Source organism: Podarcis pityusensis (genome assembly GCF_964106645.2).
Source record: "Podarcis pityusensis genome assembly, chromosome: 8".
NCBI classification, from domain to species: domain Eukaryota; kingdom Metazoa; phylum Chordata; class Lepidosauria; order Squamata; family Lacertidae; genus Podarcis; species Podarcis pityusensis.
This window is the reverse complement of record NC_138033.1, coordinates 1,698,250-1,726,100: the sequence shown is the minus strand read 5'-3', so window position 1 is coordinate 1,726,100 and position 27,851 is coordinate 1,698,250. Positions and strand designations below refer to the sequence as shown.

General features: G+C 51.3%; 2 protein-coding genes across 12 annotated transcripts in view; one reads left to right on the top strand and one right to left on the bottom strand.

The window, feature by feature from the left end:
- Positions 1-16,933, top strand: part of LOC308484182 (transmembrane protein 87A-like) — a gene marked incomplete at its 5' end in the record, with an annotated part of 31,536 nt that extends 14,603 nt beyond the window's left edge. For 2 of the 5 annotated variants that reach the window (XM_081018887.1, XM_081018884.1), the window contains 14 exons: positions 616-712; positions 1,968-2,032; positions 2,470-2,653; positions 3,279-3,378; positions 5,396-5,489; positions 5,589-5,662; positions 7,906-8,012; positions 9,471-9,529; positions 10,418-10,521; positions 11,632-11,711; positions 12,358-12,419; positions 13,489-13,541; positions 14,100-14,130; positions 15,230-16,933. In XM_081018887.1, coding sequence (XP_080875013.1) covers positions 616-712; positions 1,968-2,032; positions 2,470-2,653; positions 3,279-3,378; positions 5,396-5,489; positions 5,589-5,662; positions 7,906-8,012; positions 9,471-9,529; positions 10,418-10,521; positions 11,632-11,711; positions 12,358-12,419; positions 13,489-13,541; positions 14,100-14,130; positions 15,230-15,271 — 1,152 coding nt within the window. In that variant the 3' untranslated portion in view covers positions 15,272-16,933. Of the gene's footprint in view, positions 1-615; positions 713-1,967; positions 2,033-2,469; positions 2,654-3,278; positions 3,379-5,395; positions 5,490-5,588; positions 5,663-6,398; positions 6,470-7,905; positions 8,013-9,470; positions 9,530-10,417; positions 10,522-11,631; positions 11,712-12,357; positions 12,420-13,488; positions 13,542-14,099; positions 14,131-15,229 lie in introns of all 5 variants that reach the window. The other 3 variants (XR_013989898.1, XM_081018885.1, XM_081018886.1) reach the window with 3 other exon arrangements.
- Positions 16,934-19,755: 2,822 nt separating this feature from the next.
- The window catches only part of SYNE4 (spectrin repeat containing nuclear envelope family member 4), a 31,001-nt gene continuing 22,905 nt past the window's right edge, over positions 19,756-27,851 (bottom strand). For 4 of the 7 annotated variants that reach the window (XR_013989892.1, XR_013989894.1, XR_013989895.1 and 1 more), the window contains 4 exons: positions 26,779-26,931; positions 25,416-25,477; positions 22,675-24,350; positions 19,756-20,100 (listed from right to left, as the gene is read on the bottom strand). Coding sequence is in view for 2 of the 7 variants with exons in the window: in XM_081018833.1 (XP_080874959.1) it covers positions 24,091-24,337; positions 25,416-25,477; positions 26,779-26,931 (462 nt within the window). In the remaining 5 variants the exon portion in view is untranslated. Of the gene's footprint in view, positions 20,101-22,674; positions 24,351-25,415; positions 25,478-26,778; positions 26,932-27,851 lie in introns of those variants that run through there. The other 3 variants (XR_013989893.1, XM_081018834.1, XM_081018833.1) reach the window with 3 other exon arrangements.

Below are 27,851 nucleotides of genomic sequence, written 5' to 3'. Positions count from 1 at the left end.
TGCCGTCCATGGGACTCTCAAGAGTCTCCTCCAGCACCAGAATTCAAAAGCATCCATTCTTCGGCGATCAGCCTTCTTGATGGTCCAGCTCTCACTTCCATACATCACTACTGGGAAAACCAGAGCTTGAACTATACGGACCTTTGTTGGCAAGGTGATGTCTCTGCTTTTGAAGATGCTGTCTAGGTTTAAGATTTAAGGTTTAAGATGCTGTCTAGGTTTGCTGGCCCTTAAGATCTACCTAAAGATTAACAAACTACATCAAAACTACCTTCCATCTTTATGACCCAGGATGCCTGGTGAAGCAACTGGCCTGTGTTTAGAATGCTGATACATGCCTGTCAGGCAAAGAAACAGGACAGAGATGCAGAGGTGTTGATTGATCAAAAATCCTATCAAAATGGCTCAAAGCCAGTCAACGCAAGGCTTTCATTGCGGACACAAATGGCTTGCTTCATATTTTTTGTAATTCCTCATAGCAATCCCACCTGATCGCTACAGGGGAGGGCTGCCAAAGGCTGTTTGTCATGAAGGCCATGCCATGCCCTCCGCGGTTGGCGCGGAGTCCCAGAACCTTGGCTGACCCGGGGGGTTTTTCCGGGGGGTTCTTTCCAGGTTTCGACGGTCGCCGTGACCTGGGAGGACGGGCCTTACGTCTTCATCCTCAGGATCTTCAGCGACAAGAACCCGTCTCCTAACTGGGAGATCAAAAGTGAGTGAAACGGCGCAGCTTTTCCGTGGGCGGCGAGGGTTGAGATCAGTCAGCGGAGCGGCGTTTGAGTCGGTGGGGAAAGCTTTGCCTTCGCGCAAGAAACGACCCGGGCTGTTCTGTTTCCAGCATTAGATACCCGGGTGAAGAGATGGGCTTTGTTTTCCAGCTCTGTTGTGTACAGTGCAGGGTGGATAAAACTCAATGGTTTTTTTAAAAAATAGTAATTTAAAAAATCAGATTTATACAATACAGTATACAAAGAATAGAAATGAACAAATCAATTATATCAAATAGATTTTAGGGCTTTGACTCAATGGTCAGATAGTGGGTCTTATTCTGATTGCCCCAGCTAAAAACCTTGCCACCTTTGCTGTCACCTGCTCATCTTGATCTGCCAAGAGAAAGGACATTGTGGCAGTGGTTGGGAGACCCGGAATGGGCAATAAAAGAGAGGTGATAATCTCATTCCTCAAGTCTTTATCAAGAGTGCAAGCTAGAAGGGAATGCACCACCGATTTGCAAGTGCCATCTCCGCAGGGACATAAGCGTTTCTCGTGTGGAATCTGTTGGAATCGTCCCTCAAGTCCAGCCAAGGGCAAGACATTCAATCTTGCGAGAGTAAAAATGCGTCTATATTTTAGGATTGCTTGGTTATGCAGATAGGGTGCCAGAGAGTCGAAATGGGAAGGTGGAAAATAGTCATACCATGGGCAAAATTTCCTTATTGTGGCCAAGTTGTTCTGACGCTCGATATCATTTAGGCGCTAGCAAATTAGATTGTTTGCTTGACTAAAACCCACAGTGAGTAGCTGTTGTGGTGATAAAACACAAGAGTGAAGTTTTTGATAGACAGTTTTAGTCCAGGCGCTTTTGGGATTTTGCAGCACGAGGGAGATTAGACCGGGGGGATTTGAGTTTAGGCAAAGCCAATAGTTGAGTGTCCTACGCCAGATCCATCATTCTACCAAGGGAAGATTAGCCTCTGGGCGCAATGATGTGTTTGGGACACAGGGTGGGACAGAGGAAATTTGCCTTAAGAGCAGTGACTGGACAGCTTCTGTAGACCCAAGGCGAGTGCCTGTCCAAATCTGAGCCCTGTACAAAATAGCTGTGCTGGCGGATTAGCTTGGAACTCTTCCAGGACTGAGGCTATATGTTTGCCACCTTTTATGTGGCAAAAGCTGTCAGAATTTGGGTGCTTCCTCTCCCGTAGCCCCTTCCGCTCACCTGTCTCCTTTCCCCCTCCAACTTTCAGTTGATGTGCAGATGAAGCATCCTGACCACCAGTACATCTCTGCCTCCGAGTGGCCTCTGATGGTGGTGAGTTCTTTTCCTCCCCGTGGGTTCCCCCTGTGGGGCTTGGCAATGCTTCGTGTGGGTACGGCGGGCAGCTCAGAGAGACCGACAACGAGCACAGCTGTTTCAAAACAAAGAGACACCTGGCCGATGATGCGCTTTGGACCATTCAAAGTTTCCGAGTCGTCTCCAAGGGCAGCCCCACGTAGAGCACATGGCAGTAGTCCAGCCTGGAAGCTGGCGGAGTACAGCGGCCAAGACACCTCTGTCCAGTAGTTGCCGCTGTGTCAGGATTCCTGTCTTGACCCATTTCTATATACTGTGTCAGTTTCCAGGTGTTGGGACTACAGTTCCCAGCATCCAGTGTGGCCCGGTCGCCATGGATGATGGGAGTTGTAGTCCCACAAGGTCCAGAGGGCCTCCAGCCTTATCCCTCTCCTGCCCTTTCCTCCCCTCCGTAGTTCTACATGGTGATGTGCATTGTCTACGTGCTTTACGGGGTCCTCTGGCTGGTCCTGCTGGCCTGCTACTGGCGAGACATCCTTCGCATCCAGTTCTGGATTGGCGGCGTCATCCTCCTGGGAATGCTAGAGAAGGCCGTCTTCTACGCCGAGTTCCAGAGCATCCAGAGCCAAGGGACCTCAGGTCAGTGGGGACTTGCGGATAGCGACGTGCTTTGCAATACAGTGGGCGCTCGGGTTGCGAACGGGATCCGTGCGGTAGGCACGCTCGCAACCCGCAGCGTTCACAACCTACAGTGGCGTGTCTGCGCACACGCGGGTTGCAATTCGGAGCTTCTGCGCATGTGCAATTTAGCACTTCTGCGTATGCGCGACCCCCGAAACCCGGAAGTAACCCCTTGAGGTTTTCGGCAGTCTGTAACCCGAAAATCGCAACCTGAAGCGTCTGTAACCTGAGGTATGGCTGTTCATACACACACACACAGAGTTCCCAGAATTCCTTGGGGGAAGCCGCCATGACCATTTAAAGCAGCACCGTGGAGCTTTAAATGTATGATGTGGACCAGGAACCCCCAACCTGCGGTCCTCCAGATGTTTTGGGACTACAGTTCCCATCACCCCTGACTACTGGTCCTGTTAGCTAGGGATGATGGGAGTTGTAGTCCCAAAACAGGTGGAGGGCCGCAGGTTGGGGGCGCCAGGCGTGGACCTTGCGCAAAGTTTCTGGTTCATCTCTGCAGGGGCTGCCCCGCATTTTCGCAGCCTCTGCCTTCTCTCAAAACGGCGCCTTCTCTCCTCCTGCTTTCCAGTTCAAGGGGCGGTGATATTTGCCGAGGTCCTGTGCGCCGTGAAGAGGATGCTGGCCCGGGTTCTGGTCATCATCGCTAGCCTGGGATACGGCATTGTCAAGTGAGTGTGTCGGCCGGGGAGAGGGAGAGGGGGGCAGCCCCTTGGCCAAAGCGGCGGAGGACACCTGCTTGGTGTGCAGAAGGCCCCAACTTCAGTCCCTGATGTCGCCAGTTTATTTTCCTGGGATGGGGAAGACCTCATGGAGATCCTCGGCTAGGGTGGCGGGAGAGCCTTTTCGGTGTTCCCCACCTGAGGGCCATGTTCCTTTCCGGGGGCCGGATGGAAGTGGTGGCCGGGGCTAGGGGAGAAAGCATGTGGGGCAGCCAGTTGCCTAATAATAATAATAATAATAATAATAATAATAATAATAATTTATTTATACCCTGCCAATCTGGCTGGTCTTCCCCAGCCACTCTGGGCGGCTTCCAACAAAACACTAAAATACAGTAACCTATTAAACATTAAAAGCTTCCCTAAACAGGGCTGCCTTCAGATGTCTTCTAAAAGTTTGGTAGTTATTTTTCTCTTTGACATCTGATGGGAGGGTGTTCCACAGGGTGGGTGCCACCACCGAGAAGGCCCTGTAACCTCACTTCTCGCAGGGAGGGAACCGCCAGAAGGCCCTCGGAGCTGGACCTCAGAGTCCAGGCAGAACGATGGAGGTGGAGACGCTCCTTCAGGTATACTGGGCCTTTGAGGCCGTTTAGGGCTTTCAAGGTCGGCACCAACACTTTGAATTGTGCTTAGTACTGGGAGCCAATGTAGGTCTTTCAGGACCAGTGTTATGTGGTCTCGGCGGCCGCTCCCAGTCACCAGTCTAGCTGCCGCATTCTGGATTAGTTGTAGTATAGAGCGTGTTGCAGTAGTCAAAGCAGGAGATAACCAGAGCATGCACCACTCTGGCGAGACAGTCCGCAGGCAGGGAGGGTCTCATCCTGCGTACCAGATGGAGCTGGTAAACAGCTGCCCTGGACACAGATTTGACCTGTGCCACCATGGACAGCTGTGAGTCCAAAATGACTCCCAGGCTGCGCACCCGGTCCTTCAGGGGCACAGTTGCCCCATTCAGGACCAGGGAGTCCTCCACACCTGCCCGCCTCCTGTCCCCCAGAAACAGTACTTCTGTCTTGTCAGGATTCAACCTCAATCTGTTAGCTGCCATCCATCCTCCAACCGCCTCCAGACACTCACGCAGGACCTTCACCTAGTTTCCAACACACCCTTCTCTATCAGTCAGCAGAGCATGAGACCCTTAATCTCAGGGCTGTGGGTTTGAGCCCCATCAGGTGTAAAATATCCTGCATTGCAGCGGGTTGGACTAGATGATCTACAGGGTCCCTTTTGGCTCTGTGGTTCTATCCTGCACCCAGGGAAGCAAGGGGCATTTCCCAGGTGCCTGGGCACTTCCCGGCTGAGCAAACTCGGGTTGCAGAGCAGGGCGTAGGCTGGGGGGTGTTTGAGGGCCACTTAGAAAGGTCTGGAGGGCCACATCTGGCTCCAGGTCTGAAGTTCCCCACGCCTGCCCCAGCCACTGCCTGTCCGAGTTCTGGATCAATTGTCTTCCTACGGGTTTTGTGCCACTTAGGCCAGCAAACTTTTCCAGCAGGGGGCCGGTCCACTATCCCTCAGACCTTGTGGGGGGCCGGACTATATTTTGGAAAAGAAAAAAAATGAATGAATTCCTATGCCCCACAAATAACCCAGAGGTGCATTTTAAATAAAAGGACACATTCTACTCATGTAAAAACACGCTGATTCCCGGACCATCCGCAATGTTTCATAGATTATTATATTTTAATATTCTGTTGGAAGCCGCCCAGAATGACTGGGGAAACCCAGCCAGATGGGCAGGGTATAAATGATGATGATGATGATGATTCTCTTGCCTGGGAGACATTCTCGGATCATAGAACTGGTTGCCAGAATTGCAGCGCTGGGAGGGGACCTCTCAAGGTCATCTGGCCCAACCCGCTGCGGCACAGGAATCGCGGCAAAGCGCCGTCACATTCACAAGAGACCTGCCCCGTTTTTCCGGTGACTCGGCTCCTCAACTTCTGCCCCTCTTTTCTCTCCACAGGCCACGGCTGGGGGCTCTCTTGAATCGGGTCGTGGGTGTGGGGCTGATGTACTTGATCTTCTCCATCATCGAGGGGGTCCTGCGAGTCAAATCGGTAAGGGCGGGTGGCACGGGGGGAGGCAGGGAGGGTGTCATGGGGGGGGTTAAGCCCAGGAACAGCCCTCTCAGCCTGACTGTCCCCCTCCCACCCCAGGAGCAAACTAAAGCCGCCGCACTCATCTGTGAAATTTTCCTGGCGTTTGTGGATTCGTGTATCGTCTGGTGGATATCCTTTACAAGGGACTAGAAACTTGGGCAGTTTGCCTTCTCTTTGCTCTTCCCTTGCCTTGGAATGGAGATTGGGAGGGGGGTTTCTAAATGAATGGAGAAGGATAAAGCTTTGCAATCTAATCCGGCAGCCCACAAAGGATTTCTGTGTCTCCACCCCCATCCTTCAGCCCGGACACCGGGGTCCATCTCCTGAGGGCCTTCTGGCCCTTCCCTCCCTGCGAGAAGCCAAGTTACAGGGAACCAGGCAGAGGGCCTTCTCGGTGGTGGCGCCCGCCCTGTGGAACGCCCTCCCATCAGATGTCAAGGAAATACACAACTATCTGACTTTTAGGAGACATCTGAAGGCAGCCCTTCAAAACCCAACAAGCCTGCTATCCCAGCCTGGTTAGCCCCCTAAAAACTCTGATACCCCATTTTTAAATACAATATACTCCCATAGAGACTCCTTACACCGTGTTTAAAACCAAAATCACATTTGGGTAGAAGTTGCTTCCCAGGCGGCCGGTCCTAGTTTTATAACCCAAACGCTTTATATCGCGTGGTCGCCTGGAAGCGAATGTCCGCTCGCCCTAGGCGCCTGGCTTGTTTTGACGAGCTGTTTGTTCTCAGCTGCAAATCAGCTCGGCTTCCTGCCTGCGCTTTGGCCTCCCTTTTCTTTCTGCCTCTCCTCTTCACCACCTCTTTCTCCTTCTTTTCTCTTGTCTCCTCCCCCCCCCCCCCCGTTTTATCGCAGGCGCAAGACGACTTGGTGCTGCTAGCTGCTATCCCTCTGGCTATGCTCGACTCTGCCCTCTGCTGGTGGATATCCTCTGTGCTCTGCCTGGCCGGGCCCCGACTCTCGTTCAGTTTCGCCTGCATGTGCCTTTCGGTTTCTTGCCCTCCTCCCCCGAAAAGTCATTTTTCCAACAATCTGCTCCTTTTTCGGGTGGTTGAGCTCCCTGCCCGTAGCGACGCTCCTTATCTGCTGGGATGGCGTAGTTGGCGGTGGTTAGAACATGGGAACAACCCAGTGGCCCAGATAGACTGCGACTGGACCTGGAGGCTCTATAAAAAGAACCCTGTTGGGTCTGGCCAGCATGCTGTTCTCATGGGGGCCAAACAGAGGCCTGTGGGGCAAACCCACAAGCAGGACCTAAGCGCAGGAGCCCTCTCTCCTTCCCACTCTTAATAATAAATAAATAAATTAGATTTTATTTATATCCCGCCCTCCCCAGCCGAAGCCAGGCTCAGAGCGGCTAACAACAGTAAAAGTAACACAACATTCTAAAATCAATTCATTCTGAAATCAATTCAAAATCAAATTGATGGCAACCATTGGGCTAGAGTTCTGTGAGGATTACCAAAGGGGGGGGGTCAGACTGCCTTGGCCAAAGGCCTGGGGGAACAGCTCTGTCTTGCAGGCCCTGCGGAAAGATGTCAAGTCCCTCAGGGCCCTAGTCTCTTGGGACAGAGCGTTCCACCAGATTGGGGCCATGGCTGAAAAGATCCTGGCTCTGGTTGAGACCAATCTAACCACCTTGTGACCTGGGACCTCCAAGGTGTTGTCATTTGTGGACCTTAAGGTCCTCCGTGGGGCATACCAGGAGAGGCAGTCCTGTAGGTACGAGGGTCCTAGGCCGTATAGGGCTTTAAAGGTCAAAACCAGCACCTTCAACCTGACCCTGTACTCCACCGGGAGCCAGTGCAGCTGGTAAAGCACTGGATGAATGCAATCCCGCGGTGAGGACCCCGTAAGGAGCCTCACATTCTGCACCCGCTGGAGTTTCTGGGTCAGCTTCAAGGGCAGCTCTGCATAGAGCGAGTTACAGTAGTCAAGCCTGGAGGTGACCGTTGCGTGGATCACTGTGGCCAGGTTGGGGCGGGAAAGGTAAGGAACCAACTGCTTGATACGGTGGAGATGGAAAAATGCCACTTTTGCTGTGGCTGCAACCTGCACCTCCATGGCCAGTCTCTTGGGACAGAGTGTTCCACCAGATCGGGGCCACAGCCGAAAAGGTCCTGGCTCTGGTTGAGGCCAGCCTAACCTCCCTGTGGCCTTGGACCTCCAAGATGTTTTTGTTTGAAGACCTTAAGGTCCTCCGTGGGACATACCAGGAGAGGTATGTCCATGGGACTTACCGTAGGTATAATAAGAATAATTTTATTATTTATATTCGGCCCATCTGGCTGGGTTTTCCCCCAGCCACTCTCTCCCCCCCCCCACCGCCACCCACTGCCGTCTTCCTTAACGAGCAACACATCCTCATTAGCCTGGTGCAAACCATGAAGCTGCTGAAACTGCGCCGGAACCTGGTCAAACTCTCGCTCTACCGCCATTTCACCAACACGCTCATCTTCGCCGTCATCGGTGAGTCTGGGGGAGAAGGGGGACCCCACCCCAACCCGTCTGCTTTGCGTCTGTATTATGTGCGTGTCCAGGTTTCCCAGTCCCACCTGAAGGCAGAATTCATGGGATTGTTGCGCTGATTGGGACCCCCAGAGGTTATCCAGCCCGACGCCCGGAAGTAAGGCAGGAATTGCCATAACTGTCAACTTTTCTCTTTTCTTGTGGGGAATCCTATTCAGAATAAGGGAATTTCCCTTTAAAGAAGGGAAACATTGATAGCTATGATCCGGGATTGCGGCTAAGGGGTCCCGGCAGCTGGCTGCCCAGTGTCTGCAGAAGATTCATTTTCTGAGCCAAACGCCCACCATGGAAGGTTGCAGAATTCTCGACAGGGGGAAACGCGAGATTTTCAGAAGTACAGTGGTACCTTGCTTCTCAAACTCAATCCGGAATTCCGTTCCAAAACCAAAGCGTTCCAAAGCCAAGGTGCCCTTTCCCCTAGAAAGTAATGCAAAATGGATTAATCCAGTGGTGTCCAAACGTTTTACAAAGAGGGCCAGATTTGATGAAGTGAAGGGCCGTGAGGGCCGGCCAAAGGGCCAACCATAGGGTTTTTTTTACCTTTTTTTAGGATTGAAGTTGTTGAGGTTTTTCCAGGATTTTACCCCAGGAAATAAACTGCCACAGGGGCTGGATGAAACCCAAAATGGACTTTGGACATGCCTGGGTTAATCCGTTCCAGACTTTTAAAAGCAACCCCTAAAACAGCCATTGAACATGAATTTTACTATCTAACAAGACTATTGATCCATAAAATGAAAGCAATAAACAATGTACTGCAGTCAAACGTTCAATCAATTAATCAGTAGCTGAACTGGGTTCCACACAGTCACAAAAACATAACAAAAAAGAGCCACAAAAATGCAAAATAAATAGCAAAAACAGACAGACCTCAGTGTAACACTCCAATCGGAAGCGTAACACTCAAATCAGAGCACGTTCGGCTTCCAAAAAATGTTCACAAACCAGAACACTTACTTCCGGGTTGGTAGCATTTGGGCTCCAAGGCTTTTGAGAACCAAGGTACCACTGTACCTAAATAAATAACTCTCTTTAAGTTGCAGTAATCCCCAAAACAGCTCCGATGCGCACTGAGCACACTCGGTGCACGCAGGTAGCTGATGCTCCTGGAGGCGTGTAATGAAACGGGCCGCTCTGGAGGGAGGGCGTGGCTGGCAGGCCGAAGAGAAGCCCTCCACGCTGCAACGTTACGTTGCAGCGCTGACTTGCATCTTGGTTATTCCCCAAAGGAAATAATCAAGGCGATGGGACGGCCCAAAAAAAACACCTGCGGTTGTATTGAAAGGCAGGATACCTGGAGGTCGCAGAGGGTGCCGCTGGTTTAAGTGGCACAAGATAAATATTTTGCATTGCTGCCAAAGTCTCATCCAACTCACCCAAAATTTGTTTCCTCTGCAGCTTCTGTTATCTTCATTATATGGACCACTAAGACTTTCAGGCTCGCCACGTGCCAGGCAGTGAGTACTGAGGAACCCCATCCAAATGGGGGTGGGGAGACGGACATTTTTTGGGGGGTGCTGAGCTGATGGCGATTATTATCTACATTTGAACAGATCTTTACAAATCCTGTTTAAATCCTGTTAAGAGTTTTAACTGCTTTTCAGCGATCCCAGTTACCGTACTTTTCCTTGTATAAGACTAGGGGTTTTTTTACTTTAAAATTATATGAAAAACTGTGGGTCTTATACATGGATAATGAATGGTGGGGATTTCTTAAATTGGAGTCCCTAATAATTAGGGAGCGTCTTATACATGGGGGCGTCTTATACACGGAAAAATACAGTATATATCAGGGGTCAGCGAACTTTTTCAGCAGGGGTCCGGTCCACTGTCCCTCAGACCTTGTGGGGGGCCAGACTGTATTTTGGAAAATAAAAAAAGAACGAATTCCTATGCCCCACAAATAACCCAGAGGTGCATTTTAAATAAAAGGACACATTCTACTCATGTAAAAACACGCTGATTCCTGGACCATCCGGGGGCCGGATTTAGAAGGCAATTGGGCCACATCCGGCCCCCAGGCCTTAGGCTGCCTACCCATGATATATATGTTTACAGCTTTTTCTATTTTACCTATGCAAGCTGCCTCAAGTCCCAGTCTAGGAAAAAAGGCGAGGTGATCATTATTATTGTCGCTATCATCGCTTCGCCCCGGGTCAAAGAAATCCTATTGGTGCACCTTTTGTCTTTTTTTAAAAAAGGCTCATTTGTGTCCTTACCTGGCAGGGGAGGCACCTTGAGTTCTCTCCAGATATGCCAAAAGTGCAAGGCTGGGTCTGGGGTTTGGGAGGAGAGTAGGCCGTTTGACTCAGGATGAGATTAATTTCTTCCTCGCTGCTCATCAGGACTGGAGGGAGTTGTGGATCGACGATGCTTTTTGGAGATTCCTCTTCTCTATCATCCTTCTGGTGATCATGTTCCTCTGGAGACCCTCAGCCAATAACCAAAGGTACAGCAACCTCTGGGCAGGCGATGCTCTGAAGCACAACTTGAATCCTGACAAGACAGAAGTACTGTTTCTGGGGGACAGGGGGCGGGCAGGTGTGGAGGACTCCGTGGTCCTGAATGGGGCAACTGTGCCCTGAAGGACCAGGTGTGCAGCCTGGGAGTCATTCTGGACTCACAGCTGTCCATGGAGGCGCAGGTCCATTCTGTGTCCAGGGCAGCTGTCCACCAGCTCCACCTGGTACGCAGGATGAGACCCTCCCTGCCCGTGGACTGTCTGGCCAGAGTGGTGCATGCTCTGGTTATCTCCCGCTTGGACTACTGCCATGCGCTCTATGTGGGGCTCCCTTTGAAGGTGACTTGGAAACTACAACTAATCCAGAATGTGGCAGCTAGACTGGGAACTGGGAGCGGCCGCCGAGACCATATAACACCGGTCTTGAAAGACCTACATTGGCTCCCATTATGTTTCCAAGCACAATTCAAAGTGTTGGTGCTGACCTTGAAAGCCCTAAACGGCCTCAAAGGCCCAGTATACCTGAAGGAGCGTCTCCACCCCCATCGTCCAGCCCAGACACTGAGGTCTAGATCCGAGGGTCTTCTGGCGGTTCCCTCATTGCGAGAAGCAAAGCTACAGGGAACCAGGCAGAGGGCTTTCTTGGTGGTGGCTCCCGCCCTGTGGAACACCCTCCCATCAGATGTCAAAGAGAACAACAACTACCAGACTTTTAGAAGACATCTGAAGGCAGCCCTGTTTAGGGAAGCTTTTAATGTTTAATAGCTTATTGTATTTTAGTGTTTTGTTGGAAGCCGCCCAGAGTGGCTGGGGGGACCCAGCCAGATGGGTGGGGTATAAATAAATTATTATTATTATTATTATTATTATTATTATTCCGCTTAGAAGCATTCACTAACTCCCGGCTCGGCCTACCTGATAAGGTTGTTGTGAGGGGAGGGATGAGGAGGCAACGGATGCTGCTTCTTGGAGGAGAAGCAAGCAGGCCGAGAACTGTGGCTTGACTTCTTGGCCGCTCTCCCCAGGCATTGCAGGGGGTGGGCTAGATGGCACACACACACCCGGACCCCTTCTAACTCCGCAACTCTGTGACTCCAGGTACGCCTTCATGCCCTTGGTGGACGAAGGCAGCGAGCCGGAGGACGAGGACGAGGAGCCCATGGTCAACGAGGCCTTTGGTAAGCGCTCAGCCCCAAGGGAGCCTTGCTGCGTTGTGTGGGGCAGGCCTGGGGGTGGGGGGCTCAGGGAGGTGAAGGTGGAGCATCTCTCCAGGCTACTGGCCGTCAGTTGTTACCCGGAGAGGCGCAATGTAAGACGTAAAGGTTCCTGCTGGGGAAAAACCAAAAACATGCAGCCTTCTCAAGCGGTGCAAATTTGCACGCGTTTGCATGAATCTCATCAAATCAAAATATACTGCTTAACCAAGCGTAGCCAAAAAAAGAAATAAGCAAACGTATTTCCCGTAAAACGAACAGGCGTGGTGCATATCTCAAGTCGCAAGGCTAGACTCACAGGCATAAGGTTCGTAATTTGTTGTAATTAAACTGATTTGTAAAAAGGTTACATGGTAAAAATACGAGAGAGAGACATTACACATACTTTTGTAAATCAAGAAACTTTTTATTAAAAATACATTAAAATAAAATACTTTTTTTTGTTTAAATTGCATAAAATACTATCGGTATGTAAAGCCATAACTACTTGGGACCAGTTTGCCTTTCCCCACTTGGATCTGCGGATCAGGCCCTGTTCTAAGTACCCCCATAATCCCCGTTCCGCGTTTGTAAGAGGTGTCCTTCTTCTCGACCCCACCCTATTTTTCAGAAGGGATGAAGATGAGAAGTTCAAAGCCTGAAGCCAATGGGATCCTCAAGGGCAGCAGAGTGGTAAGGATCCTGCACCCTGTCCTCCACAAGCTGTAGTCCAGGCACCTCTCCCGGTGGCCTGGTTTGCAAGTCGCACTCAGCCAAACCATGGTTAGCCAGGAACACGAAACCCCGGTCTACCCTAAACCATGGTTTGGCCTCGCCTCCTCCTTTTCCTTTCTCTTTTGTCAGTTCTGGATCATAAGGCAGCTGGCTGCCTCTTCTGGTTGTAGCAAAGTACCCAGTAATCTTATACAGTGGTACCTTGGTTCTCAAACTTAATCCGTTCCAGAAGTCCGTTCCAAAACCAAAGCGTTCCAAAACCAAGGCACGCTTTACCATAGAAAGTCATGCAAAACGGATTAATCCGTTCCAGACTTTTAAAAACAACCCCTAAAGCAGCAATGTAACATGAATTTGACTATCTAATGAGACTATTGATCCATAAAATGAAAGCAATAATAGAAGTACTGTGTTATAAAATAAATAAGACAATAAGATGAAAATTAAAATTACTTTTTTTCTTACTTGCTCTGATGATAGTTATTGTTTGGATGGGGGGCTTTTATCCATTTCCACAGTCACACAGTCAATCAGTCAGTAGCTGAACTGGGTTCCACACAGTCACAAAAACAAATTAAGCGAAAAAGCCTCAAAAACAAAAACGCAAAATAAATAGCAAAACCAAAAGCGCCAAATACAGGGGTACCTTGGTTCTCGAACTTAATCCATTCCGGAAGTCCATTTGACTTCTGAAATGTTTGGAGACCAAGACGCGGCTTCAGATTGGTGCAGGCACCCCGGAAACAATAGCCGACAGCCGCAGCGGATGTTCGGCTTCCGAAAAACGTTTGAAAACCAGAACACTTTATTTCTGGGTTTTTGGCATTTGAGTACCAAGGTACCACTGTATTTCTTACAAATAAAAACACACCGATTTCCGTCCTTTGCCATCTTTTTGGGATGGCATCCCGCTCTCTGCTGGCTTTCGGCGCACGTTTGGAGCCCAGTCCAGGTAGAACAAGCTGCGTTCTCCGGTTCTGAAGCCTTGCTGTTCATCCACAAATCTTGCTTCGCTCCCCTTTCTCAGGATGAAGACTTGAAATGGGTTGAAGAAAACATCCCGTCTTCCATGGCTGACGTGTAAGTTGTTGGTTTCCAACCCCTCAAATGCTTGTTTGTGGGCTGTCAACTGATTTATTGTTCAGCTGTGTAACATTTAATCAAATAAGCAAGTCAGTGGTTTGGAAATGCATTTTGTGCAAACGTTCTGTAAAGACAGCACTTTGAGGATTCTGCAGTAAAGGGGGCATTCACAATTATTGTTATTGTTATTATTACTATTATTATTTTGAGGATTCTGCAGTAAAGGGGGCATTCACAATCTATTGTTATTAAATTTTATTAGTCCCTTTTTTGCCACAGCAACTCAGAAGCCTCATTAGACAGCAGCTGGATGGCCATTTGTGAGTGATTCCCTCATTGCCGGGGGTTGGACTAGATATCCCTTGGGGTTCCCTTCCAACTCTACAGCTCTGTGATTCTAGACAGGCCCAAGCTGATTTAATCCGCTCCCAAGTTTGACTCTCCAGTGAAAGACCTCAGTTTTAATTGCTCTGATTTTATCAGTTGACACCTGCAGCCCCTGTCTAGCAATATTACAAAAATTCACATTAATAATCCTCCTTTTCCCTCTTCCAGCGTGCTCCCTCCTTTGTTGGATTCTGACGAGGTAAGCCAAGTTCAGTTTAATTTGTGTGATTTGGCCTGATGGAGCGGGGCCCTTGCTATGTTTCATGCGATAGGCACACTGTGTCGGCGTTCCTGGCCAGGCCATTGAGATTGCAACCCAGAACTGGAAAAAACTACCATATTTTTCGCTCCATAAGATGCACCTGACCATAAGACGCACCTAGTTTTTAGAGGAGGAAAACAAGAAAAAAAATATTCTGAACGAAACTCTGGATGTATGATTTTTGTGGTTCATGCTGTGGCACAGACGTGTGATTTGACGGTGAATTTGGGGTAGCTCAATGCAAAAATCCTGAGAATCCATGTGGATACGTGCTTTGTAACCACGAAACAGTGGGTGCGTGATTTTTGGGGGGCAGGCTGTAGCCATGGACATGCTATGTGATCTGGTGGTGAATTTGGGGTGACCCAGTGCAAAAATCCTGAGGATCCATGTGCCTTTACCTCCCCCCTCCCAGGCAGCCTCCTTTATCACTAGCCTCCCTTATCTCTCTCCCGATCGCTTGCCGATCAGCTGCTCAGCGGCTTCATTTCAACACCCCCTTCCCTCTTTCTAAAAAAAAAAAAGCACGATCTGCTTTTTGCCCCTGGGCAATTCGGCTCCAGGGACCACGCATTCACTCCATAAGACACACAGACATTTCCCCTTATTTTTTAGGAGGAAAAAGTGTGTTTTATGGGGCAAAAAATACGGTATGTCCACTGAATACCCTTTATCTACTTAATCATAAAACAACATAAGGCCTATGTGTCAATTCCCTTTTTCCCACCCAGCATCTCCCAGACTGTTCCTCCAATTTGCTCCTGGGCAACGGCTGGTTTTAATGAACAAATACGCCCACAGAATTCAAGTTACATGGTTTTCCCAATCCCTCCTTATAGCTAATCATTTGCTAGGCCTGCCTACGAGAACCATTGGCCGAGCTTCTGTGAGGTCACAGCAGCTAGAACTTTTCACAACCATCACGACAGAATTGCAAAGGAGCTCCTGTTCTTATCTGAAACATACTGTATTAAAGCTTTTGTAAAAAGTGGGTTTTCCCTTGTCCTCCCTCTCTCCCCCCCCCAAAAAAAAACAGGAAATAGTGACCACGAAATTCGAAATGTCCAAAATGGAATGAAGTCTGGATCCGGCCGAGCCGCTCAGCCGCACTCTTTTCCTGGTGGATTTCAGAATGGATGAAGAGTCACTGATGGTCGTCCTTTTCCCTTTTTTCCCTTTTACACATGCACATATATAATATATATACATACATATATATATATATATTTGTATATGGTCAAAATATTATTTTATTACTTTTTGGTGTTTCTCTAACTATGGAGCTCCGAGGCTTTTTGGGGTTTGTTTGTTTTTTGGCCAGGCGAGGACCTTACGCCTGACCCCACCAGTTGGGGGGCAGGTGTGCAGCCGAGATCGCCAGTGCCCCCCGCTGGAGAGGAGGGGGATTGCGGGACAGTCGGACCGGTGTTGCTTTCTTGTCGACTTTTTTCCCGAACCCTGTTTTGGAGCAGGCCTTCTCTGATGAGGACCCTTTGTAGCGCCATTTTGTGTCCTTTGCCATTGGCCTTGGGGTACTTGTACAGTCGGGTCTCTTGACGCTGGCTTGGGACCCAAGTCGCTTGTGGGGACGGGGTGCAAAATTCTGGGGGGTGGCGAACCCAAAGCATGGAAGCGCTCTGCCTAAGGGGAGGCATAAAACAGGCAGTCCTCTCTTTTTGGAGGAATCCTTAGAACAGGCACCCCCAAACTTGGCCCTCCAGATGTTTGGGACTACAACTCCCATGATCCCTAGCTAACAGGACCAGTGGTCAGGGAGGATGGGAAATGTAGTCCAAAACACCTGGAGGGCCGAAGGTTGGGGGTGCCTGCCTTAGGGGGACAGCGGCTGGTTTTTTGCGGAGGAGACGCAGGCAGGGGGCAGGCCCGACTCTGCAACGAAAAGGGGGAGCAGGTTGGAAAGGCTGACTTTTATGGCCAAGGAGAGCATTGGGGCAGAACTATAGGGTGAGCAAATCTCTAGGGAGGGCAAGTTCGTTGGATCTCTGGAAGAAAGTTTCCCGCAGCAGCTCGCTGTGTTGAGCCGCCGGAAACTTTATGGGGGAAAAGCCCCCGATTGGTTTATTTTGGGGGGCATAAGGGAAACTGAGGATGAAGGGGAAGCTATATGGGGAGCGCAGAGAGCCTGGCTTGCTTGAGACCACAGTGTGGTTCTTGTCTCAACAACGGCAGCCTCAAAAGCACTTTTAAGTGTCCTTTGGGCAATAGCAGGCAGCAAGCACCCTTTCCTTCCATGTTGGATCGTAAGAAGGATCGCAGCCACCCCCGTCCTCCCCCCCCTTTATTCCTAGGCCAGCCTTCTCCCTCCCCTCAATCTGATGCCCTCCAGATGTTCAGGACTACAGCTCCCATCAGCTGCAGCCAGCACAGCTGTATATTGCAAAGGCTGACGGGAGTTGTAGGCCAGAACATTTTGCAGCCACCTGGCTGGGGAAGGCTGCCCTGGGAGATCCTTCCTGGACCACTTGAGATATATATATATGTTGCTCCCTGCCTTGATTCCACATTTGAAAGACGCTTTTTCTAAAAATAAATAATAGAATTCCACCCGGAGCGGTGTACAGACTTATCCTGTTGGGAAGCTTGCTCTTCTGAATAGCTTTTTTCACGTTCCCAAAACTTCAGCCGGACTTTCTGATGTGACGCTTTCGAGGTTACCTGGATACGCGGGGAGGGAACGTCGGATTTCTTCTCAAATAAACCCTTTTATTTATTTTTGAAATTGTACATACATCTTTGGGGAGGGAAAGCTGTGTGTGTTTTTATGCAGCCCTATTAAAAAAAAGAGGAACAAAAAGTTCACTCCCTAGAGAGTGTGTGTGTGTGTGTGTGTTTGCTGCGTTCCCCCGTGGGTTGGGGAGAAGGGGCAGAGGTTCACCGGGAGAGCAGCTGCTTTGAGTGCAGAAGGCTCCAGGGTTTTGTCACACAGCGCCTCTAAACTTGAAAAGTCTCAGGTGAGAGGACAGGAGGTCCTGGGCTCAACAGAGAGTCCAGTACCGCATTCTGGACTCCCCCCCCCCCCAAAAAAAATGAGTCACAACATATACCCAATTCTGGTTGAGGGCAACTGTTGCTCAGTGGTTAGAGCATCTGCTTTGCATGCAGGTCCAATCACCTTTTGCATCTCCACGTAGGGCCCCCCCCTGAAACCCTGGAGAGCTGCTGCCAACCAGTGCAGTCTGCGTTGAGCTGGTCTGACTCAGTAGAAGCTTCCTATGTTCCTAAAACCAGCCCTGCAAGAGGGCGAGGTACAAACGAGCAGACAGAAACTTCATTGGAACAGGTTTGATTGTATTTTTGACACGTCAAACCTCACCAGTCCTCGGCTCCTGTTCCTCTTGCCCACAGGCTCCGGAATAAAAGGGTCTTTTAGAAAATAAAAATGGGGGATGCCATAAGTTACTAAGGAATTAAGAGGGGAGGCTGGTGAAGGCAGGAGGGGAACTGAGGCGCAGGCCTGGCCCCTGAACCAAGCCTTTAAAGCATGCTCTGTCAACCTGGTGCCCCCCCCCCCATGCCTTGGACTTCAACTCCCATCAGTGCCGGGCAGGAGAGCCGAGGTACGTGAGAGCACGGTATTTCTGGCTGGAGGCTGTACTTGAAAATATCTGGAGGGCACCAGGTTGGCGAAGCTTGCTTTCAAAGTTCTCTGCTCTCCCCAGGAACGGGGACCTCAAGGAACTTCTCTGCTGGACCCCAGCTCCCCTTGCTCCCGCTCGGCCGCCTTTGCCAGCTGCTCTGCTGCGGCGTCGATGGCGGCACCCACAATCTCCACTGCAGCCTGGTACAGCCGCTGCTTGTCGTCCTCCTCCTCTCCCGGCTCTGCCTCGGGTTTCTCCGTGGGCGATGGCAGCTTCCACCCGGAACTTCCTCTCCTTTGGCAGACTTCCCTTCCTCCGTCCTCGGCGAGAGCCTGGCATGGGCTTGACAGGGGTGGCCCCTCCTGAAGGCCTTGGCCTCTGGGTGGAAAGGAGGGAGGTGGCTCCAGCGGGGTCAGCAGGGTCTGTGGGAAGCCAGGAGATGGCGCCCTTTCTTCCTCTGCAATGTGGACCCTGGGAGCGTCGTAAGGGTCTGGTTCCAGAGCATCGCTTCTGCCAGGTGGCGAGGCTGGCAGGGGAACCGAGCAGCTGCTAAGATGCAGCACTTCCTGGCGGATGTGTTGGGTCTCTCTGCTGGCGTCCACCACATGCCCATTCTCTCTGCTTTTGGGATTGCTTTCAGCGGAAACCTCCCTTCCCCGCTTTTCTTTCGACCCAACCACTGGGCTTGCCAGCAACTCGCTGTTCAGCCAGCCCAGATCTCTCGTCGCCATCAGCATGCCCTGCCCGCCTGGGTTCTCGGCGAGATCAGCAAGAGCCTGTTCCTCTCCGTCCGACTCCTCGGCCCAGTACCCGTAGTCTCCCAGCTCAGGGGCCTGGTCTGTGACGTCTTCCGCCTCTACTCCGTCCCCCCCAGGAAGGTGGCAAGTTCCCCTCCACTCGAAAACGCCCCTGAGGCCTCGACTCTCTTCCCGAAGCCGCCTTCCCTCGCTCAAGAAAGTGCAGAGCTCATCCACTTCCCGTTCAGTCGCAGGGTCCGAAATGTCGTCCTCTGTCCGCCCATGGATCTCCAGCCCACACCTGGAGCTCAGGTGCTCGCCTTCATCCTCCTCTTGAGTTTCACCTACGTCGGATGCAAGAGTTTTGTCCTCCGTGGGTGAAAAACGGGGGGATCCGTCCACCCTGGCGATGGGCGAGGTTTCAGGCTCTGCAGGGAGGCGAATATCCCGTTCTTCCACCGCCTTGGGACTTCTCTTGCTCTCTGGGAGAACCGACCTTTTCTTGGCTCTGGATCTCAGCATGGCCCTGAAAGCTCTCCATGGCTTCGTCGCCCACCAGCCAACAAGCCTGTCCACCGGATCGGCCGCCACCGTCTCTGCGATGGAGCTGGCCTCTGCTGGGATCGGGGCCTTAGCCCTGGGCTTCCACTTCAGAGGAGACTCCCCGTGTGGGTCGGCGGTTCTGCTGAGAGCGGCCACAGGCCCACACCGGACTCTCGCCCTCTGGGCCGGTGCTGCCTCTGGGCCGCTGGCTGTCTTCAGGCACAGGAGTTTCCTGAGGAGAGAGGTGCCTGTTTTCCCTCGCACAGATTCCTCGTCAGAGTCCGGCCCTCGGGCGTCTTCCCGCGTGGCCGGCTTCCAGACGGCCTGGATGGGGCTCTCGTGAGTGGCCTCCATGCAGAGGCGGCTCTTGGGAGCCACCTGAGGCGGATTGGCGGCCCCTTTCCTCTTCAGCCAGAACGGGCACCTCCGCTTGAAGAAAGCCCTTCCGGAGGGATACGGTTCTCCCGCCTCAGGTTTGCTCGCGGTCCCCCCAGCCCCAGGAGAAGGCCTTGAAATCAGGCTTTTTCTTGACGCTTCCCCTCCCTGCGAAGGGAGTTTGTTGATATCATAAGATAAGGTAAGTTGGGCCTCTGTTATCCTCTCTGAGGAGGTCTGCATGTTTTGTTCCTTGCCGGGAGCTCCGGTTTATTTTTGTCCCTTGCTCCCGGGATGGCTTTTTTAAAAAAAAAAAAAAACAACGATGCTGGTGGTGTTTCTAGCCCTCAGCGTTTCTTGGCTCACTTGCCTCCATCTGTGGTCAGCCTCCTTCAAAACTTCATGGCTTTTCATCCAGGCTGGAGCAGGTATCGAAACTCACATATTTCTTCTTCAAATAACAGCTGCCAATAGGGGTTTTTTTGGGCGGTGGGAGGGGGACAGAACGGGTGGCGGGACAGCGTTCCTCCATCAGGTATTTCCCTGCCAAAGTTTATATTACCATCTGCAGCGTGTCCACAGGCTCTGCTGCTTCTCATGTGGATGCAGAAAAGGCTTGGAAGCACGAAGGGGGCATTCCTTTGCCAGGCTTCCTGCAGAACGACACACACAAAATAAACATGTCCACTGAACAAATAATTAGGAAATTTATACAGCAAGTTTTTGAGGAACGTGATCGGTCTGGGGGACAGCTGCACGTACCCTGAGTGGCGAGCCCACTGAGGGTTCCCCTCAAAGCCCCCTTTTGGGGCAGAGAAACAGACTTTGGAAGGCTCTCGCTTCAATCCCTGGGTTCTTCAGAAAGAGCCCGTTTCTAGTCCTGCCTGGAGATGTTGAACCTGCTGGAACCTCCTGCATGCACAGATGACGCTCAGCATCTATGCTAGGCTCCTCCTCCAATGATCACGAATGAGCCAGCAGTAAATCCCACTGTGCAAGTTGGAGTTAACTCTCTATTAGCAAAAGTGCGATCTGCAAAGAAGTGTCAGGCCTAACGAGTGCAGCGACTCATCCCCCGCAGGTCTTGCCCCATGGATCAGTTGCCGAGACTGAAAGTCCCTGTCTCCCCACAGCCATCTAAGTTCCCTCCTCTCCAGGGCTTTCCCCAAGCAATCAGAGACTGTGCCTGGGTGCAGCCAACCTCTCCTCTGCCTCTTTTCATGCCTCTTCTGGTCCTGGGAGACCAACTGGGAGGGGAGCTTGTTGCAGCAGGAGGGGGATCCCTGTGACTCTTCATCAGCCTGACCCATCTCTGCCTCTTGGCCCCCCCTCCTCTCCAGCCTCTGAGTCTTGACTGCTCTCTGCCACAGCCTTTTCCTGCTCACTAAGCCCTGTTGCCTCTCCAGCTCCCAACACCACTTCCTCCCTGTCTGCTCCCTCTGATCGCTCATCATTGTCCCACCACCACCACCCCGGCTCTGGACCTCCTTCCCTTGGGGGCTCCCCAGCCAGTTCTTCCCACCATTACTCTGCATCCAACCAGGCCATGAGACCAGTCTTTGAAGCCACTCGATTTCTTACGCCCAGGTGCCCCTCCAGCTCTCTTCAGAAGCCACCCCCCTGCTAGGAATCCTGGTGTTGCTGCTTGAGACGAACAGGCCAAACTCCCCCTGCGTACATTTTGTTTTGCCTTGACGGCTGGACTTGGTTTTCCTTCTGCAAAGCCGGGAGCTGCGTCTATTTCTGGCTCCCTCCACTGGCGCAGAGCTTGTGGCCGTGAAACGTTCTGCAAAAACGTCTCTCCAGAATCCCAGCTGTTTTCCTAGCGAGCCGGAGAACATTGCTCAGCGACCCTTATGGCTCTGCTCATATTGAGGAAGGCTGAGCTCAGCAAGAGATTGAGTGAGGGAGGGAGGGAGCGGGGAAGAGACCTTGCATTTGTGCTCATTCTTGAAGGATTAGGGAGCAAGGATAGCCTGATTCGAGCCCTTGGAAACTAGCAAGCACACTTCTGATCATGTGCAGAGAGTCATCTCTGCCTCGCCACTTTGCAAACGCAAGCTGCCTCCGGGTATATTTTGTTGGAAGACAAGGTGCATGCATAGCTCAGCTGGTTAGAACGTGGTGCTGAGAACGCCAAAGTCGTGGGTTCGATCCCCATATGGGACAACTGCATATTTCTGCATTGCAGAGGGTTGGACTGGATGACCCTCAGGGTCCCTTCCAACTCCACAATTATATATAAGGTTTTGAGCTCAAGAAAAAGCCCCCAAAATGTGACTTCCAACACCACCAAGCAGGCAAATTGCTCCTGGTATACCTTTTCACAGCCCTATTTAATAAAATAATAGAATTGTAGAGTTGGAAGGGACCTCTATGGTCATCTAGTCCAACCCCATACAAGGCAGGAATCCTTTGCCCAACCCAACGTAGGATTCAAATCCATGATTAAGATTCTCATGCTCGACCGATGAATTTTTAAAAAAATATTTTTTGCTTCATTTCATAAAATGTATACAGCTCTTGATTGTAAAACACAAAAAAACCTCAAAACAATATTATAAATAGTAAGAATATTTTTTTCTGCGACTTTCAAAAAGCCTCTGGGATAGCTCAGTCGGTAAAATAGGGGACTCTTAAACTCAGGATCAGGCGTTCAAGCCCCATGTTTGCCCGAAAGATTCCTGCAATAGACTAAAGATTCACCAACCTGGAGACGGCCAGCTGCTTTGAACTACAAGTCCCATCAGCCCCAGAGTGCCCAAGAATGCCTAAGGCAGTGCCTGAGAATGGGGGCTGGATGTGTGCTGGGAGGGCTGTGGGAATCTGGCACCTCAATTGGCAACCTTCCCCCCCCCCCCCTCGCCCAGTCCTTTAATCCTAGGGAGGCAGAGGGCGCACGGAGCGCGGCGGTGGGGAGAGAGAAGGCAGCGACCCCCAGCAGCTCCCGTCCTCTGGGGGTTGTAAGGCGGGGTGGGGGCACGAGTAAGCGTCCCCCCCCCCCCAGCTTGACTCCTCCGCCTCCAACCGTGCCATGTAAGTCCTTGCTTCCCAAGGACTTTGGGTCCGTGCGCGCACAAGATGTGCGCAAAGATGCTCGTAGCATCCTGGCCCTGCCTGCTGCTGCATAGGGACCCCCCCGTCCAGCGGTGACCTTCATCTCCCCACTCCCCAGCTGGATCTACACCCCCCTCCCACCCCCAGCGATCGCACTGCACCCCCTTTACCTGACTGATGCCCAGATGATGCCCAGAGCATCCGTGCCAGCCTTGCAGCGGCGCCGGGAACAAAGGCGGGCGCAGCCAGCTCCGCTTTCTTCTCCTTCCCGGGAGCCCCTCCCTCTCCCCTCCGCACGTACCGGGGGGAGCCTCGCCGCGTACCGGGCTCTTCCACGGGTCCGAGGCTCGCCCTGCTCCGCGCCTTGCGCTCCCGGCCGGGCGGAGGAGCAGCCTCGGAAGCCCCCCCCCCGTGGCAACATCTGGAAGGCGCGCGCGGGAAGGCGCCCTTCACACGTTCCCGCGTGACACGCGGGCGGGCCCCACGTGCCCAGACGCCGCCCGCCTGCTCTCTCCTTCGCGGCCTGTAGGAAGGCGCTAAACTGCACGCAGGCACCCCACTGATTTCCACAGCGACCTGGCTGCTGGTGGAAGGGGATTCACGCTTCTTGCAGGAACGTGGGAATGGAGGGGGGGGGGGACTGGTAGGATGAGACGATCCTAAGGTGGGATGGAATGGAAATCCAGCAAGCAAACACCAGACCTCTTTTTCTCCTCTTTATTAGAAAACCTTTGATGCCAAATATATTAAAGAAGGGGTAGTGGAATGAAGGGGTCATATACATGCTCAGTTCTGGTGGCGCCTGGCTTCTCTGAAGGCAGGAGGTGTATCTTCTCTGGCCTTCTGCTGGGCACTGGCTTGTTCATGTTCAAGCAGAGTCTGTGGCAGCAAACTGTTCTGCAGAAAAGGCCCCCCGGAATTCCAGATGTTGCCACGTCTAGCGAGGGAACGTGGCTCAGTGGAACACAGCAGCCAAAGAGCAGAGGTTGCCAGAATTACCACCTAAGGTCCTGCGTTTCAAAATGCAGCTGCCTGCGATCTACGGAACTCCTAGCCTCAGGGTGATGTACGCAGACACACTGAACTTAATGGGGATGTCTAACCTAGGTTCCTTGACTTCTGTGACTCTGGAAGAAAGGCGGTGTGCACATCATACATTTAAAGCACACCAAACAAAGGAATCCTGGGTATAGCCGTTTGTCAAGGGGGCTGGGAACTGTAGTTCTGTGAGATGCATACTACAGTTCCCAGGATTCTTAGGAGGAAGGGAATGTGCCGCAAACGTATGGGGCATGCGTAGTTGGATACAAGTTCCTTCTTTTTTCAGAACAGTTAAATAAATGGAGGAGAATGGGCCTAACAGTGAATATTTGTGTTAACAACTAATAATTGAACACTTGGGGGGGGGTATTGTCTCCCCTTTCACTAGGTGCTACAGCCCATCTCTGACCAGATGCAGCCGGGCACTGCACTGCAGGAACAGATTCTGGAACCCGCTGGAGGAAGAGCCTGTGGAACTCCCAGAGACAACTTTCTTCTCTCCACACATTGTGAAGAGTCCACGCCGCACCAGCACTCCCTGCCTTCTACGTGGGTGGTGGCCCACTGTACGTGAGCATGAGGTGGAAGGATCTGGCGTAGCGGTTTTCCTGGAGGCAGGAGAGCTCCGACGAGAGCTCCGACGGGTACAGAGGAAAGGGGCTGGCCAGGAACAGCAGCAGCAGCAGCAGGATGGCGCTGAGGATCATCACCGTCCTGTTCCATATGGCGGGGAGTCTGGGGGGCTTCTGGGTTCGGAGGCAGGAGATGATCAAAGGCTCTTGTAGGCTGGATCTGGAAGGAGAAGCTAATGGTTCAGATTCGTAAATCTGGTGGTTGGGACACTTCTTTGAATAATAAATAATAATAATAATAATAATATTTTATTTATATTCCAGCCTCCCAGCCAAAGCTGGGCTCAGAGTGGCTAACAACAGTAAAATAATACAGCATTCTTTATGGACTTAGGTAAAGGGACCCCCTGACTGTTAAGTCCAGTCGCGGATGACTCTGGGGTTGCGGCGCTCTATAGGCTGAGGGAGCTGGCGTTTGTCCGCAGAAAGCTTCCGGGTCATGTGGCCAGCATAACTAAGCTGCTTCTGGCGAACCAGAAATGCGGACAGAAATGCCGTTTTCCTCCCCTCCGCAGTGGTGCCTATTTATCTACTTGCACTTGACATGCTTTCGAACTGCTAGGTTGGCAGGAGCTGGGACCAAACAACGGGAACTCACCCCGTCGTGGGGATTTGAACCGCCAACCTTCTGATCGGCAAGACTCAGTGGTTTGACCACAGCGCCACCCAAGTCCCTATATTACATTATTATTATTGTATATTACGGTAAAGCTAATGGGACCCCTGACCATTAGGTCCAGTCACGGACGACTCTGGGGTTGTGGTGCTCATCTCGCTTTATTGGCTGAGGGAGCCGGTGTACAGCTTCTGGGTCATGTGGCCAGCATGACTAAGCTGTTTCTGGCAAACCAGAGCAGCACATGGAAATACCGATAACCTTCCCACCAGAGCGGTACCTGTTTATCTACTTGCACTGGTATGCTTTCAAACTGCTAGGTTGGCAGGAGCAGGGACCGAGCAACGGGAGCTCACCCTGTCATTGCGGGGATTTGAACCACCAGCCTTCTGATCAGGAAGCCCAAGAGGCTCAGTGGTTTAGACCACAGTGCCACTCGCATCTTTATGGACTTACAGGACCTCAAAAGGTCACTTCCACAGCAGTGTCAGAGGTCTCCTCCCACAGCCCTCTTTGGCCGCTCAGGGTTGGAGCCGTCAGAATCATAGCAGACTTGGCTCCAAGGCCAAACAGCTGCCCAGCAGAGAGATGTCTATGTCAAATTGGAAGGAAGCTCACTTACCCCTGCTCAATGGTGATTGCGATTTCTGCTGGCCGGGAGTCGAGGTGCTCCTTCTTGCAGATCTATGAAAACAGGCACAGAGAGTGAAAAGAAAAAGCAGGCCCTATCTGTTCAAAGCTCCCAAGAGGGCTAGAAACGAATAGAAAATTAGTTTTCGTTGGTGGCAAGAGAGATTGGGGGCCATGGTTGGTTTGCCTTCATTTACAGTGGTAGCTTGGTTCTCAAACTTAATCCGTTCCAGAAGTCCGTTCGAAAACCAAGGTGTGCTTTCCCATAAAAAGCGATGCAAAACAGATTAATCCATTCCAGGCTTTTTTTAAAAATTGATCCATAAAATGAAAGCAATAAACAATATACTGCAGTCACACAATCTATCAATCAGCAGCTGAACTGGGTTCCACACAATCACAAAAACAAAACAAAAAGAAAAAAAGAGCCGCAAAAACGCAAAATAAATAGCAAAAACCAGACAGACCTCAGCGTAATATTCAAAAAAGCAAGTGTGGCACTCAAATTGGAAGCGTAACACTCAAAACAGAGCACGTTTGACTTCCAAAAACGCTCACAAATCAGAACACTTACTTCCGGGTTAGCAGTGTTTGGTTCCAAGTTGTTTGAGTACCAAGGCGTTTGAGAACCAAGGCATCACCGTATTATGTTCCCACGGAGGACCTTAAGGTCCACAAATGGCAACATCTTGGAGGTCCCAGGTCGCAAGGTGGTTAGACTGGTCTCAACTAGGGCCAGGGTCTTTTCAGCACTGGCCCCGACTTGGTGGAATGCTCTGTCCCAAGAGACCAGGGCCTTGAGGGACTTGACATCTTTCCGCAGGGCCTGCAAGACAGAGCTGTTCCGCCTGGCCTTTGGTTTGGACTCAGTCTGACCCTTCTGTTTCCCTCCCCCTACGGTTTTGATCTATGGGCTACTTTTAAAATGAGGCTGCATTTTAAATGGCATTTTAAGCTGTATTTTAAATTGCTTTTTTTTCTTTTCCTATTATGTTTTTACTGTAATTTTACTGGTATTAGCCACCCTGAGCCTGGCTCTGGCTGGGGAGGGCGGGGTATAAATAAAAATAAAAATAATAATAATAATAATAATTATTATTATTGCAAGGAGATGCCACCAGGGCTAAAGTCTGGTAGGAAGCACAAGCTCAATGGGCCTCCTAAATCCAGAGGGGTGGAAGTGGCTGGAGGTTATCCAGTGTTACCCAAAGAAAGCACTCTGCACATGCTCAGAAGTGCATTCCTTACAGCTTCAGGATCTCCAACCATTCCTTTCTCGGTTGCAGCCCAAGGCAGCGAAGCCACAAAGATCCAGGGATTCGTTCCCCAGTGTTCCCAACCTATCAACTGCTTACCTGCTCAGCGTTGCTGGCTGGGGTTGGCCAAGTTGTCTTCTTCGCCCGTTGCTGTGACTTCTGCCTCTTTGGTCGTTTCCCGCTTGCCTGGGATTGCACTGGGAATTGCAGATGGAGGACACGTAGGGAGACAGGCCCACAAGTCCCAGTGACCTGCAGAGTGGACCGTCAGATTATAAGGTGCTGCCCTCTATGGAGCCAGATCATTGGTCCGTCTAGTTCAGTGTTGGCTACACTGGCAGGCAGCAGCAGCAGAAGGCCTTGGGTTCCATCCCTGCCATCTCCAGGTAGGGCCAAGATGGGAAAGGCTAAAACCCTGGACAGCCACTGACCCTCAGAGTACACCAATATTTCTCAAACCTGAGTCCCCGGTTGTTGTTGGACGACAACTCCCATCATCCCTAGCTAGTGGGATGAGTGGTCAGGGATGATGGGAGTGTTGACATGCAGAGGGGCCGGGAGGCCAGCTGGCAAGCCCAGCTCGGACGTCTCCTTCCATCGGCCCGTGCTCTGACGCAAATCAGTCACCCAAACTTCAAAATCCAGGGCACGCAATTAGAGTGACGCCACTGGTCCCATCACCTCCTGGCAAATAGAAGGAGAAGAAATGGAAGCAGTGGGAGATTTGACCTTCTTGGGCTCCATGATCACTGCAGATGGTGACAGCAGCCACGAAATTAAAAGACGTCTGCTTCTTGAGAGTAAAGCAATGACAAACCTAGACAGCATCTTAAAAAGCAGAGACATCACCTTGCCAACAAAGGTCCGCATAGTTCAAGCTCTGGTTTCCCCAGTAGTGATGTATGGAAGTGAGAGCTGGACCATAAAGAAGGCTGATCGCCGAAGAATGGATGCTTTTGAATTCTGGTGCTGGAGGAGACTCTTGAGAGTCCCATGGACTGCAAGAAGATCCAACCTCTCCATTCTGAAGGAAATCAGCCCTGAGTGCTCACTGGAAGGGCAGATTGTGAAGCTGAGGCTCCAAGATTTTGGCCACCTCATGAGAAGAGAAGACTCCCTGGAAAAGACCCTGATGTTGGGAAAGATGGAGGGCACAAGAGAAGGGGACGGCA